Source organism: Herpailurus yagouaroundi, unplaced genomic scaffold, assembly GCF_014898765.1.
Source record: "Herpailurus yagouaroundi ecotype Mexico unplaced genomic scaffold, PumYag 195, whole genome shotgun sequence".
In the NCBI taxonomy this organism is placed as follows: Eukaryota; Metazoa; Chordata; class Mammalia; order Carnivora; family Felidae; genus Herpailurus; species Herpailurus yagouaroundi.
Window position 1 is genome coordinate 7,060,225 of NW_024412426.1, and position 13,844 is coordinate 7,074,068.

General features: G+C 35.5%; 1 protein-coding gene across 4 annotated transcripts in view; it reads left to right on the forward strand.

The window, feature by feature from the left end:
• The window catches only part of CEP350 (centrosomal protein 350), a 155,709-nt gene that overhangs the window by 24,893 nt on the left and 116,972 nt on the right, over positions 1-13,844 (forward strand). For all 4 annotated transcript variants that reach the window (XM_040446480.1, XM_040446483.1, XM_040446481.1 and 1 more), the window contains exons 4-7: positions 1,808-1,922; positions 2,756-2,915; positions 6,189-6,802; positions 12,786-12,899. In XM_040446480.1, coding sequence (XP_040302414.1) covers positions 1,808-1,922; positions 2,756-2,915; positions 6,189-6,802; positions 12,786-12,899 — 1,003 coding nt within the window. The remainder of the gene's footprint in view (positions 1-1,807; positions 1,923-2,755; positions 2,916-6,188; positions 6,803-12,785; positions 12,900-13,844) is intronic.

Genomic DNA, 13,844 nt, shown 5'->3' on the forward strand with positions numbered 1-13,844 from the left:
GTATTGGTTTTAGGAGTAGAATTTGGTGACTCACCATTTACACAGCTTCTTTAATGGACTGCGAGTTGCCTCTTTTGTGGCAATAGCAGGCTGTTTTCTGTCAGTAGTGTTGAAGAATGTCTATAGGCAACCTGTTTTCATTTGTGTTCTGTCCAGTTGTCTGCAGTTTAGGAACCCAAATTTGACAAGTGGTGCATAGTCTCTTCAAAGGGAGCCTTTTTCCTTTTTCTTTTTTCATTTGCTGTCCAGGAAAATTACTCTCCTAATCTGTCCTTTCTTTGTTTTCTTTTGTATCCTACCTGAATTTGAGTCACTTATTTTTTACTGTGTGAATATGGTATTTTCTGTACCCTCATCTTCAGAACTGGTTTGAAAATGCATCGAAAAAGGTACTATAACCTAGATTTGGTCATAATGTAGGGTCAAATGAAGCATTATATATATTCTCTCTCTTCCATATGAGCATTATATATCTACAATGTAGGAATAGTTTTTATCCCCAGTTTAACTTAACCTAATTTAGAGCTAAACTGTCAATTGTCGTTTTTCAAAACTATTGTGTTTTTAAAAATAACTTTTTTTTAAGTTTATTTATTTTTGAGAGAGAGAGTGTGAGTGTGTGCAAGCAGAGGAGGGGCAGAGAGAGAATCCCGAGCAGGCTCCGCACTGTCAGCACAGCAGCCGATGTGGGGCTTGAATCCACAAACCATGAGAGCATGACCTGAGCTGAAACCAAGAGTTGGGTGCTTAACCGACTGAGTCCTCCAAGTGCCCCTAAAAATAACTTTCAAGGATGACAGGGGGCTTATAATATAAATGGGAGAAAAAGCCTGATAACAGAATATCAATGATTATTCCAGTTTTGTGAGTACATTGTACCACAAAAATCTGAATGAAGATAAATCAGAATTTTACACAGTGTTTATCTCTGTGTGGTGGAATTTTGATGGTTTTAATTTCATTTTTTTATACCTTTTCTGTGCTTTACAAGCTTTCTCCTGTAAGCATATAATTAGGGGAAAATGGTTTTTAAATCATTGAGAACATTGGTGGTTATACCAGAAGTTGACTTCTGTAAAGTGTATGGAAACCTGAGTTCTATCTCGTGAATTTTGTTTTTATTGTGAAACTTATTTTATAGACAGAAGACTTAAAAAGTTGTAGCTGTTTGAACAATTCTAAAATTTGAGTCCATCTGAGTCGTTCTTTTCTAATTTTTGCCTGTAAATTGCACAGGCTATATAACGATGATGTGCAACATATAATGTTAGAAAATGTACTGTTTCGAAAAATAATAAAAAAAAGGTCAACAAAACAAATAGAAACTCTTTGATATTCTTCAGTATCTTTTTTAAAAAATTTTAAAATATGTGTATTTATTTTTGAGAGAGATAGGGGGAGAGAGAAGAAGGAACTGGGGGAGAGGCAGAAAGAGAGAGGGAGAGAGAGAATCCCAAGCAGGCTCCGTGCTGTCAGCACAAAATCCCCACAAGGGGTTCGATCTCACAAACTGAGATCATGACCTGAGCTGAAACCAAGAGTCGGGTGCTCAACTGACTGAGCCACCCAGGTTCCCCTCTTCAGAATCTTTCTGATTTTCTTGTCCAAATGTGGGCAGCATTGTACTACTTGTTACTATAGCTGAAGTAACAAACAATGAAAAAGCTAATACTACAAAAAGGCAGTCCTGAATTTTTCCTACTTTAGAGAAAGGTGTCGGACAATATAATTTGTGACTGTGTAAATCAGTAGTAGCTGATTTATATACAGAATTAACCTATTTGTTGTGATGGTGTTTGAACTTTAGCTGAGACACATTGAAAACAAATTAGAAGTTGTCCCTACAAGTACAGCTGTGTTTGATTCTGTCATGGATACCAAGAAATCTTCTGCAAGTGCTACCAGAAAAATAAGTAGAAAAGGTATGTGTGTTGTTGCTTCCAGAATTACAGATGTATTACATTTTTGATGTTTTCTTTCAATTTAATTTCCTTCTATAGTCTGGTATATTTGCTTGCTCTTTTGTCCGAGACCATACCTCATCAACATTTAGGTGTTTTGTCTTCGGTGCTGAGTAGTTATGAAGCAGCTTCATATTCAGTGACTACTGATGGTGCTTTCACTATCTTTTGATGAGGGACTTTAGCATCATTGCATCACCTTTGACAGTGACTTTTCATTTGTTTTTCGTGATAAGAATTTGATTTTAAGTCTTTGGGATTATGTCTGTATTTTGAATTCACAGATATATCACTTTGAGATTTAGTCGATTTAATAAGATTTACGTATTGTTTAGGGGGTTAAATCATAATTGGAATTATGTATCTCATAGGTAAATTGACACAATGCCATTACTTTCTCTGGTTACCTTTCATATATGTAATTGTGTGGTTTCTTACTTAATTAGTGGACTACAACCTGGAGGTTAGTACTTTCCATTAAAACTGTGATTTTTTTTTTAAACCTGTGAGTCTGTTGGATTTTATTCGATAATTCCTTGTTTGAGTGAGAGCCTTTGACCAAAAGGAATTTTGTATGTAGAATCTGTTTTGCATTTTTTTTGTTCAGAATGCAGTTTTTTCCTCTATAGATTGAGTGGTTTGTAATAGTTTAATTTGAATGTTTTCTGTACACGTATATGATATCCAACTAGAGATGCCAGAAATAATAGATACTTATTTTCATAAACACTACCCAAATTCAGAGGCAATCGTAGATTATATCATATGTTCTTACAGACTTTCTTTTCCTTCAGATGGTAGATTCCTGGATGACTCTTGGGTTAATGCTCCAACCTCCAAATCTTCAAAATCACGAAAAGAGAAATCTCGCAGCCCTCTCAGAGTTACCACCCTGGAGAGTAACATAAGGAAAAATAACCGCGTGGAGTTTCGTGAACCTTTGGTTTCTTACAGGTTAGTGTTTAACAGTAAATTATCAACTAGGATTAGCTTGTAATATTTACATTAAGATTATGGTTTATTTTCTGAGTTTTTCATAGCACTATGGCTCTAGTATTATTACCTTTTTCATTTCCCAAAAATGTAGAGCAAAAGTCTTGTATATGATGAAATATTGACTTTCTACTCTTTCACAGATTAAATATTTGGGAGGAAGAAGTAGTGACTCCAGGCTACCACCATTGTAATATATGTTTCCTACAGACAGATTATTCAGTCTCTGGAAGTGTGGCTTTTTTTTTTTTCTTCATTAATATCTCAGATTAAGTGTTCTACATAATGAACTTTGTATAGCTTAGTTTTCTCCTTCTTCTTCCCCTCCTCCTCCTTCCTCTTCTTCTTCCTCTTGTTCTTCTTCTCCTCCCCCTTCCCCTTCCCCCTCCCCCTTCCCCCTTCCCCCTTCCCCCTTCCCCCTTCCCCCTTCTCCTTCTCCTTCTTCTTCTATCAATTACCTGAAATTTCTTTCCTACTGAGAATGTGAATTGGTTTCTTATTTTAATTTGTTGCCAGTGGCTCCTTTCAGCAACTTATTGTCAGATGTTCAGGATTGATGTATGAATTTTGATAGAATGGATAATATAAAATGTGTATTTTTGTTAGCTGATAATTTAGGATTTCAGTAGATAAAATTAGAGAATTTTATATTTGAGGAATATTTTACTAATGATATAAAAGTATTAATGCTCTTAGTATAAAAAATAGTAATAGGTGATAAACACTGGGCCTTATATTTCTTTGTTTCATTAACATTTTTAGTGTTGTAAAATGTCAACCAGTAAATCAAGGAGTTTCATGATGGTGCTAGATACTACTGGGTATATGTTTGTGCTCTTAAATTTGAGATAAAGAATTTGGGAGATAGAGGTAGATCATGAGTTCATATCAGTCTATAACATCAATATTTGATTTGATGCAGTTTTGAAATATCTAAGTGAAAATATTCAGTAGGCATTTGAAAATTTGGGTAGGAATGTGTGTGGAAAGAGGGCTGGGAATGTAAATTTGTGAGTTGTCACTAGTGTTGAAGTGATAAAAACGGTGAAGAAAATATAGGGGAGAAGGCCAGGGAATTAATCTGTGTAAAAGTTCATAGTTTAGTAAAAGGAGAAAGAAAAATGTGGAAAATAATCGGAGTTCAGAAATCTTTAACCACACAAAAACAACTTGCCTAGAAAAATAATCACTATCGGAATTGAAACTAAATTACTCTTTATTCATATTCTAATATTCTTCCTGCAAAGAATACTACTTGAAAAGAAAAGAATACTACTTGATATTTAAAATTTTATAAATTATGTATCTTTTAAGATAAGAAAAAGTACCTATAGGGAAGCTGTGAATAGAATGTCCTTCACCTGGTTGACTCCATTCATCAGTCAAAACTTCGGTTTTGGCACCTTGTATCTGAAACATTGCCAGATGTGTTTCTATCCTATTCCATTCCCACAGCCTATTTAGCTCTTCCTGTATGCTCTAATAATACAATATAACTTCTTCTGTTATATATATTTTCGTGTTGCTTTATATTTTGATTCCATATCTAACCATTACATTAGTTATGTAAGGCTGTAAATCTGTCTTATTCTCAGAACATCAGCTTAATGCCTATCATTTACTAAGTATTCCATAAATATTTTTCCCTAACATTTATTATGAAAATTTTTATATTTACAGAAAAGTTGAAAGAATTGTACAATAAACACCCTTCTATGTATTCAGTAAATATTTAATGAATGAGTGAATGAAAACTAAAAATACGATTTTCTTTTTCTGGTGGGGAGGGAAGATCAACTGTCCTTCCCTTTTTAAGATTGTGACATGATATGGAAACTACCGTTTTATGCTTTCTTTTATTCTTTACATTTGCTAATTTTATACCTAAATCCTTCTAACTATGAATTGTTCTGGTCTGGTAAAGGTAGTGCAAATAACTGAATTTAGTCTTGATCTCTAGTGGAAGCTACATGAGTCATTTCTCAGTCCCCATCTTGTTTAATAATCAACCACTCAGAACGGGGTCTGATGTTTTTTGGGTCATGGATTCCAGTGAGAATTTGATGAAAGCTGCAGACTATCTCCTTAGAAAAATGCATATACTCATAGACTGACAATAGATATAATTACCATATTATACTGCAACAGAGTTGTGGCTTTAAGAATTTTTGCGATATTTAGAGTTTTGTGCCTTTCCACGAAACATCTAGATCCGTGCTGTATAATAGAACCAGTAATGTGAGCCATACGTACAATTTAAACAGTTTTAGTCACATACACAGACACATGAAGATGTTTTACATTCTTTTTCTGTTGTCATCCTGAGTCTTTAGAACCTGGTATGTAATTTACATTGTAGCACATCTCCCATTGGGGCTAACCATATTTCAAGGGCTCAGTAGCTACATGTGGCTAATGTCTACTCTTTGAGACATTGCAGATCCAAATTTTATAATTTTGTTGGCTATTTTTTCATAAATCATGTGCTGTTGTTACTGCTGAGGCTTGTCTTCATTAACTTCGCTTTTAATAAACTACTTCTGTTCCTAAAATATAACTTATTAGAATGATGTATAAAATAAAAATAATCTCTGGAGGAAGACTTTTGTTAACATTTTTATGAATAAAGAATATGGGCTTTGTGATACGTACTTTGGCTATGCCTAGTTGTCTTTGCTTACTCCACAATTTCCAGATGTGCTATACAGAGTTTGAAGCTACCAAAAAAAGTGATCTATGGTTTAGAGAGGTTTAACTTTACTTAACTACATTTATTTGAAGGAAAATATTTATTATACCTCCACTTTATTTGTACTCCCCATCTATTTGTTAATTTGGTACATTATTTAGAAGTTACAAACACAGAATTTGAGAACTTTTTTTCCCATACTTAAGATTTCATAGAGGAGTAAAATGCATATTTTGGTAATAGGTATCAAGTGAATTTCTAAAGTCAGATTGTAATCCTATCTTCTGGAGTTCTTAAGGAAATCTCTCCATGTTTTGCATGTTTCTTATTTTACATATGCACATTATGATTTAGATTATTTGCTATCTAACTTGATAGAGGGGGCACTGAGCATTGAATCTTAATGTTAGTGATGAGCATTTTGTTTTTTAACCTACTGGAATTTCTAGATTTAAAAAAAAATCTCTAATAATAGAATTCTTTCAGTTTGGTTTCAGTTTGTTTTTTGTGCTCTTTATTTAAAGCTTATTATTTTTTAATAATAGGGAAATCCATGGCACACCTTCCAATATAAGTCCTAGCCATCTAGAGTCAAAGCATGTATATTGTGTGGATGTTAATGAAGAAAAGCCTGAGAGTGGGAACCGGATGATCTGCAATCGAGAAGAACGGAACATACATTGCTGTGATTTTGAGAGCTCCCAATCATCTGTCATCAATGATACAGTGGTTAGGTTTTTAAATGATCGACCAGCAATTGATGCGTTGCAAAATTCTGAATGTTTGATTAAGATGGCAGGTCCTGTGAGAACTGAGGAAGAAAAGCCTAGTAGAGCAAAAGGAAATGAGAAGGCTTCTGTAAGTAACATGGGCCATGATGTCGATCCAAAAGTGTTACGGATAACGGACTCTTCTCCGTCCTCTACGAGTACTTGTAATTCCCAAAGATTAGATATTTTAAAGCAGCGACAACATGATGTCAAACTGGAAAAACTCAAGGAGCGAATTAGGAAACAGTGGGAACACTCAGAAGAAACAAATGGCCGGGGCCAGAATCTGGGTCATATTGACCATCCAGTAATGGTTGTTAATGTTGATAACTCAGTGACAGCAAAAGTCAGGAAAGTGGCAACAGCACCACCTGCTCCAGCATATAAAGGTTTGTAGTCTGTCTTTGTATCTTTCTCTCTTCCTGCCTTCTTGTCCCCCTTTCTCCCTAGGGTGCATTTGAATAGAGAAGGTCATCTTTTTTTTTTTTTTTTTTTTAATTTTTGGGACAGAGAGAGACAGAGCATGAACGGGGGAGGGGCAGAGAGAGAGGGAGACACAGAATCGGAAACAGGCTCCAGGCTCTGAGCCATCAGCCCAGAGCCCGACGCGGGGCTCGAACTCACAGACCGTGAGATCGTGACCTGGTTGAAGTCGGACGCTTAACCGACTGCGCCACCCAGGCGCCCCTGAGAAGGTCATCTTTAGAACAGGGTGTGATTCTCAAATCAAATGCTTAAGAAATTAATTCAAGGTGCACGTTAAAAATACAGATTCCTGGATGCTACACTGGATCTAAATCAGAATTTCTCGGTATAGAGTCCAGAATTAGATTTTTTAACAAGTCCCTCAGGAGATGAAGAAGCCCATCTGAATAGTTAATAAATTGAAAAAAAGAGAAAATACGAATTAGTGTCGTTTTTAGAGAACTGCCAGAATTTTACTCTTATTCCACCATTGTATTTGGATTGTTGTTAGGAGTTCTTTCAAAAGTAAATATTTAAAATTATAATTGAGTTAATTCCAGTTACAGTTGGTTACAGAATATTTTGGCACTGATATTTTGATCCTGTTATTTGAAGCTCTTAAGTTTTGACAGTAAGGGATTCCCCCCCCCACCCCCATGTTTGAGAAAACAAATATTTAAATCAGATTTATACCAACATAGGTAGATTTTCATTGAGAAAATCCTTTTCTAAGAGAATTTCTGCTTTGTAGCCAACTCAAGTTTTTATATATGGTGGTTTTAAGGAGATTGTATTTTTATGTTCCTGAACTTATTTTCACAGAGTTATTCATGTAAACTTTTTAGTTAAAGAGTTGATTCATTGATCAGATCAGTCTGTGTTAGATTTTTGTCATTAAAACTTCTGCTACCATAGCCTTTCTTTTGTCAAAGTTCAGTTTTTCTAGATAAGTGTATGAAGATCAAAAATTGTCAAGATTCATTTTTTCTGTTAATTTTAAGTTATTAACAAACTAGGACAGTTTTTGCTATAGTTAATTTTGTTTTGTATTTGTCTACCAAGTCTAACTTTTCTCTGACCAGCTTTGCAGTTTTTTTGTAGTCCTAAGGTCTTCTTCTCCAGAATGAATTTTATATGTGCAGTTAGAGCAATTATCGGTTTTATTATTTTTTTATTTTTTTTAATGTTTATTATTTATTTTTGAGAGAAAGAGAGAATGAGAGACAGAGAACAGGTGGGGATGGGCAGAGAGAGAGGGAGACACAGAATCCGAAGCAGGCTCTGAGCTGTCGCACAGAGTCCGTCGCGGGGCTTGAACCCACGAACTGTGAGATCACGACCTGAGCCTAAGTCGGACACTCAACCAACTGAGTCATCTAGGTGCCCCAGAGCAATTATCAGTTTTATTTTGTGTTGCTTATTATATTTTGATAATGATAATTAATTGTGAATTAGATAAAAGGTGGATAATTTGCATTTTATCCTTGCTAATTTGTGATAAACTTGTGAGCAGTTCCCTTTAGAATACTGAAAACTTGTTTTGTTATTCAGGATTCGTCTACTGTATTATTAATTAAATTATTTCATATCCTTCTAGTCATTTGTGTACAATGTAGTAATTGTCCACACCATTGACAGAGCAAATAGCAAATGTTCTTATTGGTTGTGAGATAGTGATTATCCAAAACTTTTGCTATATTAATGTCAGATCCATTAAATAAAGATTGTACATTTAAGGTGTGTTTATTCTAGAAATCAAAGTTCTGAAATTCCAAAAGTTATTCCAGTAAGGCAAAGCTAAGATGATCAACCTAAATCCATATTTTATTTAATAATTTACAAAAATCTAAAAATTAAAAATAGGACGGAACAAAACAAACGCAACCCGAACGAACCTGAGTGAAAATCTTAAAATCTTAACTTCCTCTGAGTTGGTGATTGGATTTTGCACTTACCTTTTATTTAATAATTTTTTAACCTGTTAGTTTTCATATTAAAATGTTTTATAGGGACACCTGGGTGGCTCAGTCAGTTAAGCATCTGACTCTTGATCTAGGCTTGAATCTTGTCTTGGGGTTGTGGGTTTGAGCCCCACGTTGGGCTCCCTGCTGGGAGTGAAGCCTACTTAAAAAAAATTTATAAATAGAACTTTTGGGGGGTAATTTATGAACTATAGCTTACATTTGTGAAATTATAACAGAATATGGCTTCCAACGTCCTGAGCAATGGATTTATTTTTCCCAACACTGAAAAACTATTCTTGTCAACTTTTTGCCAATGTAAATGAACAGGATCGTAATATACTATATTCTAAAGTGACATTTTACTTTCATTTGTTCAAATACGTAATAAATTCACTTGGTTCACAATTCAAAAGGTGAAAAGGATGTACCAGGAAAATCTCTTGTTCTGCAGCTCCCTGGTCCCCTTTCAGGTTTTTACTTGTGTTAACAGTTCGTATATTCTTCCAGATAATTTTTGCGTACACAAATAGTATGTGTGTGTTTAATTATTTTCTTTCTCTTTTTATGCAGTTGTTAGTATATTAAACCCATTCTAAACCTTGGTTTTCCATTTATGTTTTTTATGTTATTTATTCATTCATTCATTCATTCATTCATTCATTTATTTAACGTTTATATACTTATTTTGAGAGAGATGCACAGAGTGAGTGGAGGAGGGGCAGAGAGCGAGAGGAGAGACAGTATCCCAAGCAGGCTCCACACTGTCAGTGCAGAGCCTGATGGCGGGGCTCAAACTCAAAAACTGAGGTTATGACCTGAGCTGAAATCAAGAGTCGGACACTTAAATGACTGAGCCACCCAGGTGCCCCTGGTTTTTTTTTTTTTTTTTAAATTTAAAGACACGAAAAGTGTTCTATGATTCTGCTTTAAAATTTCAATTTAAAAGTAGTGAACACAAACAGTGTTTATGTGATTTTTGTCTTATACTTAGTTGTTTGCATACATTTTTCTCCCTGGTGTAAATGCCCATGAAGTTTAAGACCTTATATTGATCATCCTTATTTTATTTCAGAGCCTAGTACACTGTCTTGAGCATAAGTGCACAGTAGCTTTTTTATTCTAGTCAATAAATTCAACTAGTAATGAAAAAAGGGAACAAAGAATAGAAATATGGTAGTCCCCCCATCCTCAGGCGATACGTTCCAAGCCTCCCAGTGAATGTCTCAAACTGTATAGTGCCAAACCCTATAAATATTATTTTTCCCTATACATACATACATACATACATACATACCTATGATAAAGTTTAATTTATAAATCAGATACAGTAACATTAACAAAAATAACTAGAACAATTATAACAGTACACTGTAATAAAAGTTAAGCGAATGTGGTCTCTCAAAATCTTTAAATTTTTTTTTTAAGTTTTCCTTTAAGTTTAAAAAAAATTTTTTTTTTAAGTTAATTTACTTACTGTAAGCTAGGGAGGGGCAGAGAGAGGGAGAGGGAGAATCCCAAGCAGGCTCCATACTGGCAATGCAGAGCCCCATGCATGGCTCAAACTCACGCACTGTTAGATCATGACCTGAGACAGAATCTAGAGTCGGATGCTTAACTAACTGAGCCACCCAGACACCCCTCTCAAAATCTTATTGTACTGTCCTCACTCACCCTTCTTCTTGTGATGCTGTGAGATGATAAAATCCCTGTGTGATGAGATGAAATGAATGACATAGGCACTGTGACGTAGCATGAGGCTACTATTGGCCTTCTGATCATCTGATCCTGGGCCATGGTTGACAGTGTGTGATGGAAACTGCAGAAAGTGAAACAGCGGATAAGGGGGGACTACTGTAAAATTGGGGGACAGAAGAGGGAACTGGTGTAGATATTGAAAGCTTCTTAAAGTTAACTTATAAATAAAAATGCAGATATAATGAAAGGCTCCCATGGAGATAAATGTTTCCTGAAGAGGAGAGGAGAAAAAATGATGGAGTTGAATGCAGAGAGATGGGGTGGGGATGATGGTGGTGAAAAGTTGAGAGAGCGAGAGATTTGCATGGGATTGCCACACTTTCTTATTACAAACTGTAGCTTGCAATAGCCTGGAGACTACGTTTACAAATTTTTTGTTGCATAGGCATAATTGTATGCCCCTTGCCACAAATGTCAGGTGAAATTAAACTTCTGTTCTTGTGCTAAAAGCTGAATAGATTCATTTCTATTAGACATGCAATTAGTTTACCAGTGCATTTTATTTAACACTTCTAGAGTGCTTTTATCAGTTTTTGACTCCAGTCTGTTCTTTATATTGATTTAATTTTACAAACATTTATGGGGTGCCAATTCTTTGATAAGTTGAGACCATCTGAAAATAGAAATCTTTATACTACTCCAGTTATCGTCCATATTCATCATTTTTATGATTTTTTTAAAATAGCCTTCCAAGATAAATTCGAAGTAGGAAATCAGACTGTTAATCCCTAGGAAATAGCACATGTGTAATGTTTGTTGCAAGATTGAACAAGTATGTTTTAAAGACCTGTTTTCTACACCTTGGGTGCATTTTGCTTGTGTAGATAGCAGCTTGTCGGTTTGTTCAGCCATAGGCAAAATCAGCCAGATGGTAGCAATTAATGCCTGTCTTCAGAGGAAGAAGTAGTGTTGTCTCTCTCTTACTCCTGAGAAGAGTAGTTCTTTCTCTGAAATCCGTAATTTACAATTGACATTCTTTTATCAATTAATTGAGTGCTTCTCCATTTCTAGTCCTTTTGTTTTTTTATTTATTTTTTTTTTTGTTTTTAAAAAAAAATTTTTTTTTCAACATTTATTTATTTTTGGGACAGAGAGAGACAGAGCATGAACGGGGGAGGGGCAGAGAGAGAGGGAGACACAGAATCGGAAACAGGCTCCAGGCTCTGAGCCATCAGCCCAGAGCCTGACGCGGGGCTTGAACTCACGGACTGCGAGATCGTGACCTGGCTGAAGTCAGACGCTTAACCGACTGCGCCACCCAGGCGCCCCTCTAGTCCTTTTGAAGAAATGGATATTGCTTCATCTCACTGAAGCTTACTTTTTCCCAACAGTATTTGTCAGCACATTCATTATGTGGTAGCTAATTATGCATCCTTCTTTGAAAAGCATATAAAGCTGCTCACCAGCATTTGTTTTTAGGGAAACACAAATCAAAACCACAGTGAGATACCATTCACAACCACTAGGATGGCTGTAATAAAAAAGACAGAAACAAACAAAAACACAGTAACAAGTGCTGGTGAGGCTGTGGAGAAATCGGAACCCTCATGCATTGCTGGTGAGAATGTAAAATGGTAGAGCTCCTTTAGAAAATGGTTTGGCAGTCCTCAGGAAGTTAAACATGGAGTTACCATATGACCCAGCAATTCAGACTCCTAGGTATGATACCCAAGGAAACTGAAAACATGTCCACACAAAAACTTGTCCATGAATGTTCATGGCAACATTGTTAATACTAGCCCCAAAGTAGAAACTGTTCAGGTACCTATCAACTGATAAATATATAAATAAATGTTGATATATTCATGCAATGGAATATCATTCAACAATAAAAAAGAAGAAAGCTTTGATACATGTTACATGGTGACTGAAAACATTATGTTAATTGAAAGATGCCAAACACAAAAGGTCACACACATATTGTAGGATTCTATTTATATGACACTTCCAGGATGAGCAAATCCATGAAGGTGGAAGGGAGGTTTGTAGTTCCCAGGGAATAGCATGATGGAGGAGTGGCTGCTAATGGGTACAGGAAATTAGTGTTGATAGGTCCATAACTTTGTGAGTATACTGAAAACCATTGAACTGTGTTCTTTAAAACAGTGAATTTTATGGTTATGTTAATTATATCTCAATTTATAAAGCAACTTTGATAAGACTGTTTTGTATTGTTGGTATATATTAGGCTTCAATCCTTCAGAGACCAAGATTCGAACACCTGATGGGAAAGTGTGGCAGGAGGCCGAATTTCAAAACATGAGTCGAGAACTGTATCGAGACTTAGCACTTCACTTTGCAGGTGAGAGTGGAGCGTTCTTAGATTTTGCATGTTTTATCATGTATGCTATCTGACATCATATTTAAACCTAAAATTGTCACCAAAATAAAGGTATTTCCCTTTTTTAACTGCATGGTATACCAAAGTAGTTGTGGTTTCAGTCATAAGGCTCTCTTAGCGTCTAGGCTCTGCTCCAGGATTAAAATTAGCATACATGGCTGATGAGACAGAAACTAGGTTATTTTTAACCTCAGAGACTCTCTGAGTCAGGCCTGTCTGATTTGAAGGAAACATAGCAGAGTCTAGTTGAAGTTTACTTCTACTAGACTGAGATCTTTGAGATGGTCAGTAATTTGGTAGGCAGCAGATAAGATGATACTACCATGAGGGCAAAATGCAGAAAGAAAAATCAACGTTATAGGAACGGAATACATTTAGAGAATTGGAAATAGGAGGAATTTACGGAAGGTTGAAGAGGGAAATGGGAAGGTGATACTGTAATGTTATGGAATGCTTAGTGCAATTTGGGGTAAGGTGATGCATTCGTAGTCTTCTGTACTTTTGTTTTACAGTTGTGGAAATGGAGGCTTACTGAGTAATTTCCCCCAAGTTTGTATCTATAGATAGAGTAGTTGAGAATGGAAGCCAAAATTCAAAGCCAACTCTGTCTGACTCTACAGCCTGAGATTTTTCTACTAAGCCCCCACAGAGATTTTGCTAATATATTTTGTGGTATTAAGTGTCCAGTCCAGTTTTCCTAGTATTATTATTGGGACAGTGTATTCAGGTTTTTTTTCTTTTTTTCCTGAGATGGAAAAGGAGTATAATGTAATTGTTAAGAGTAAAGATTTTGGAATTAGCTTACAAGGGTTCAAATTCTTGCTCTGCCTCTTATTACTTATGTATATACTAAGTAATATTTTCTCATCTGTAAAAGAGGGATAATAATAATATACCTCTATAGGT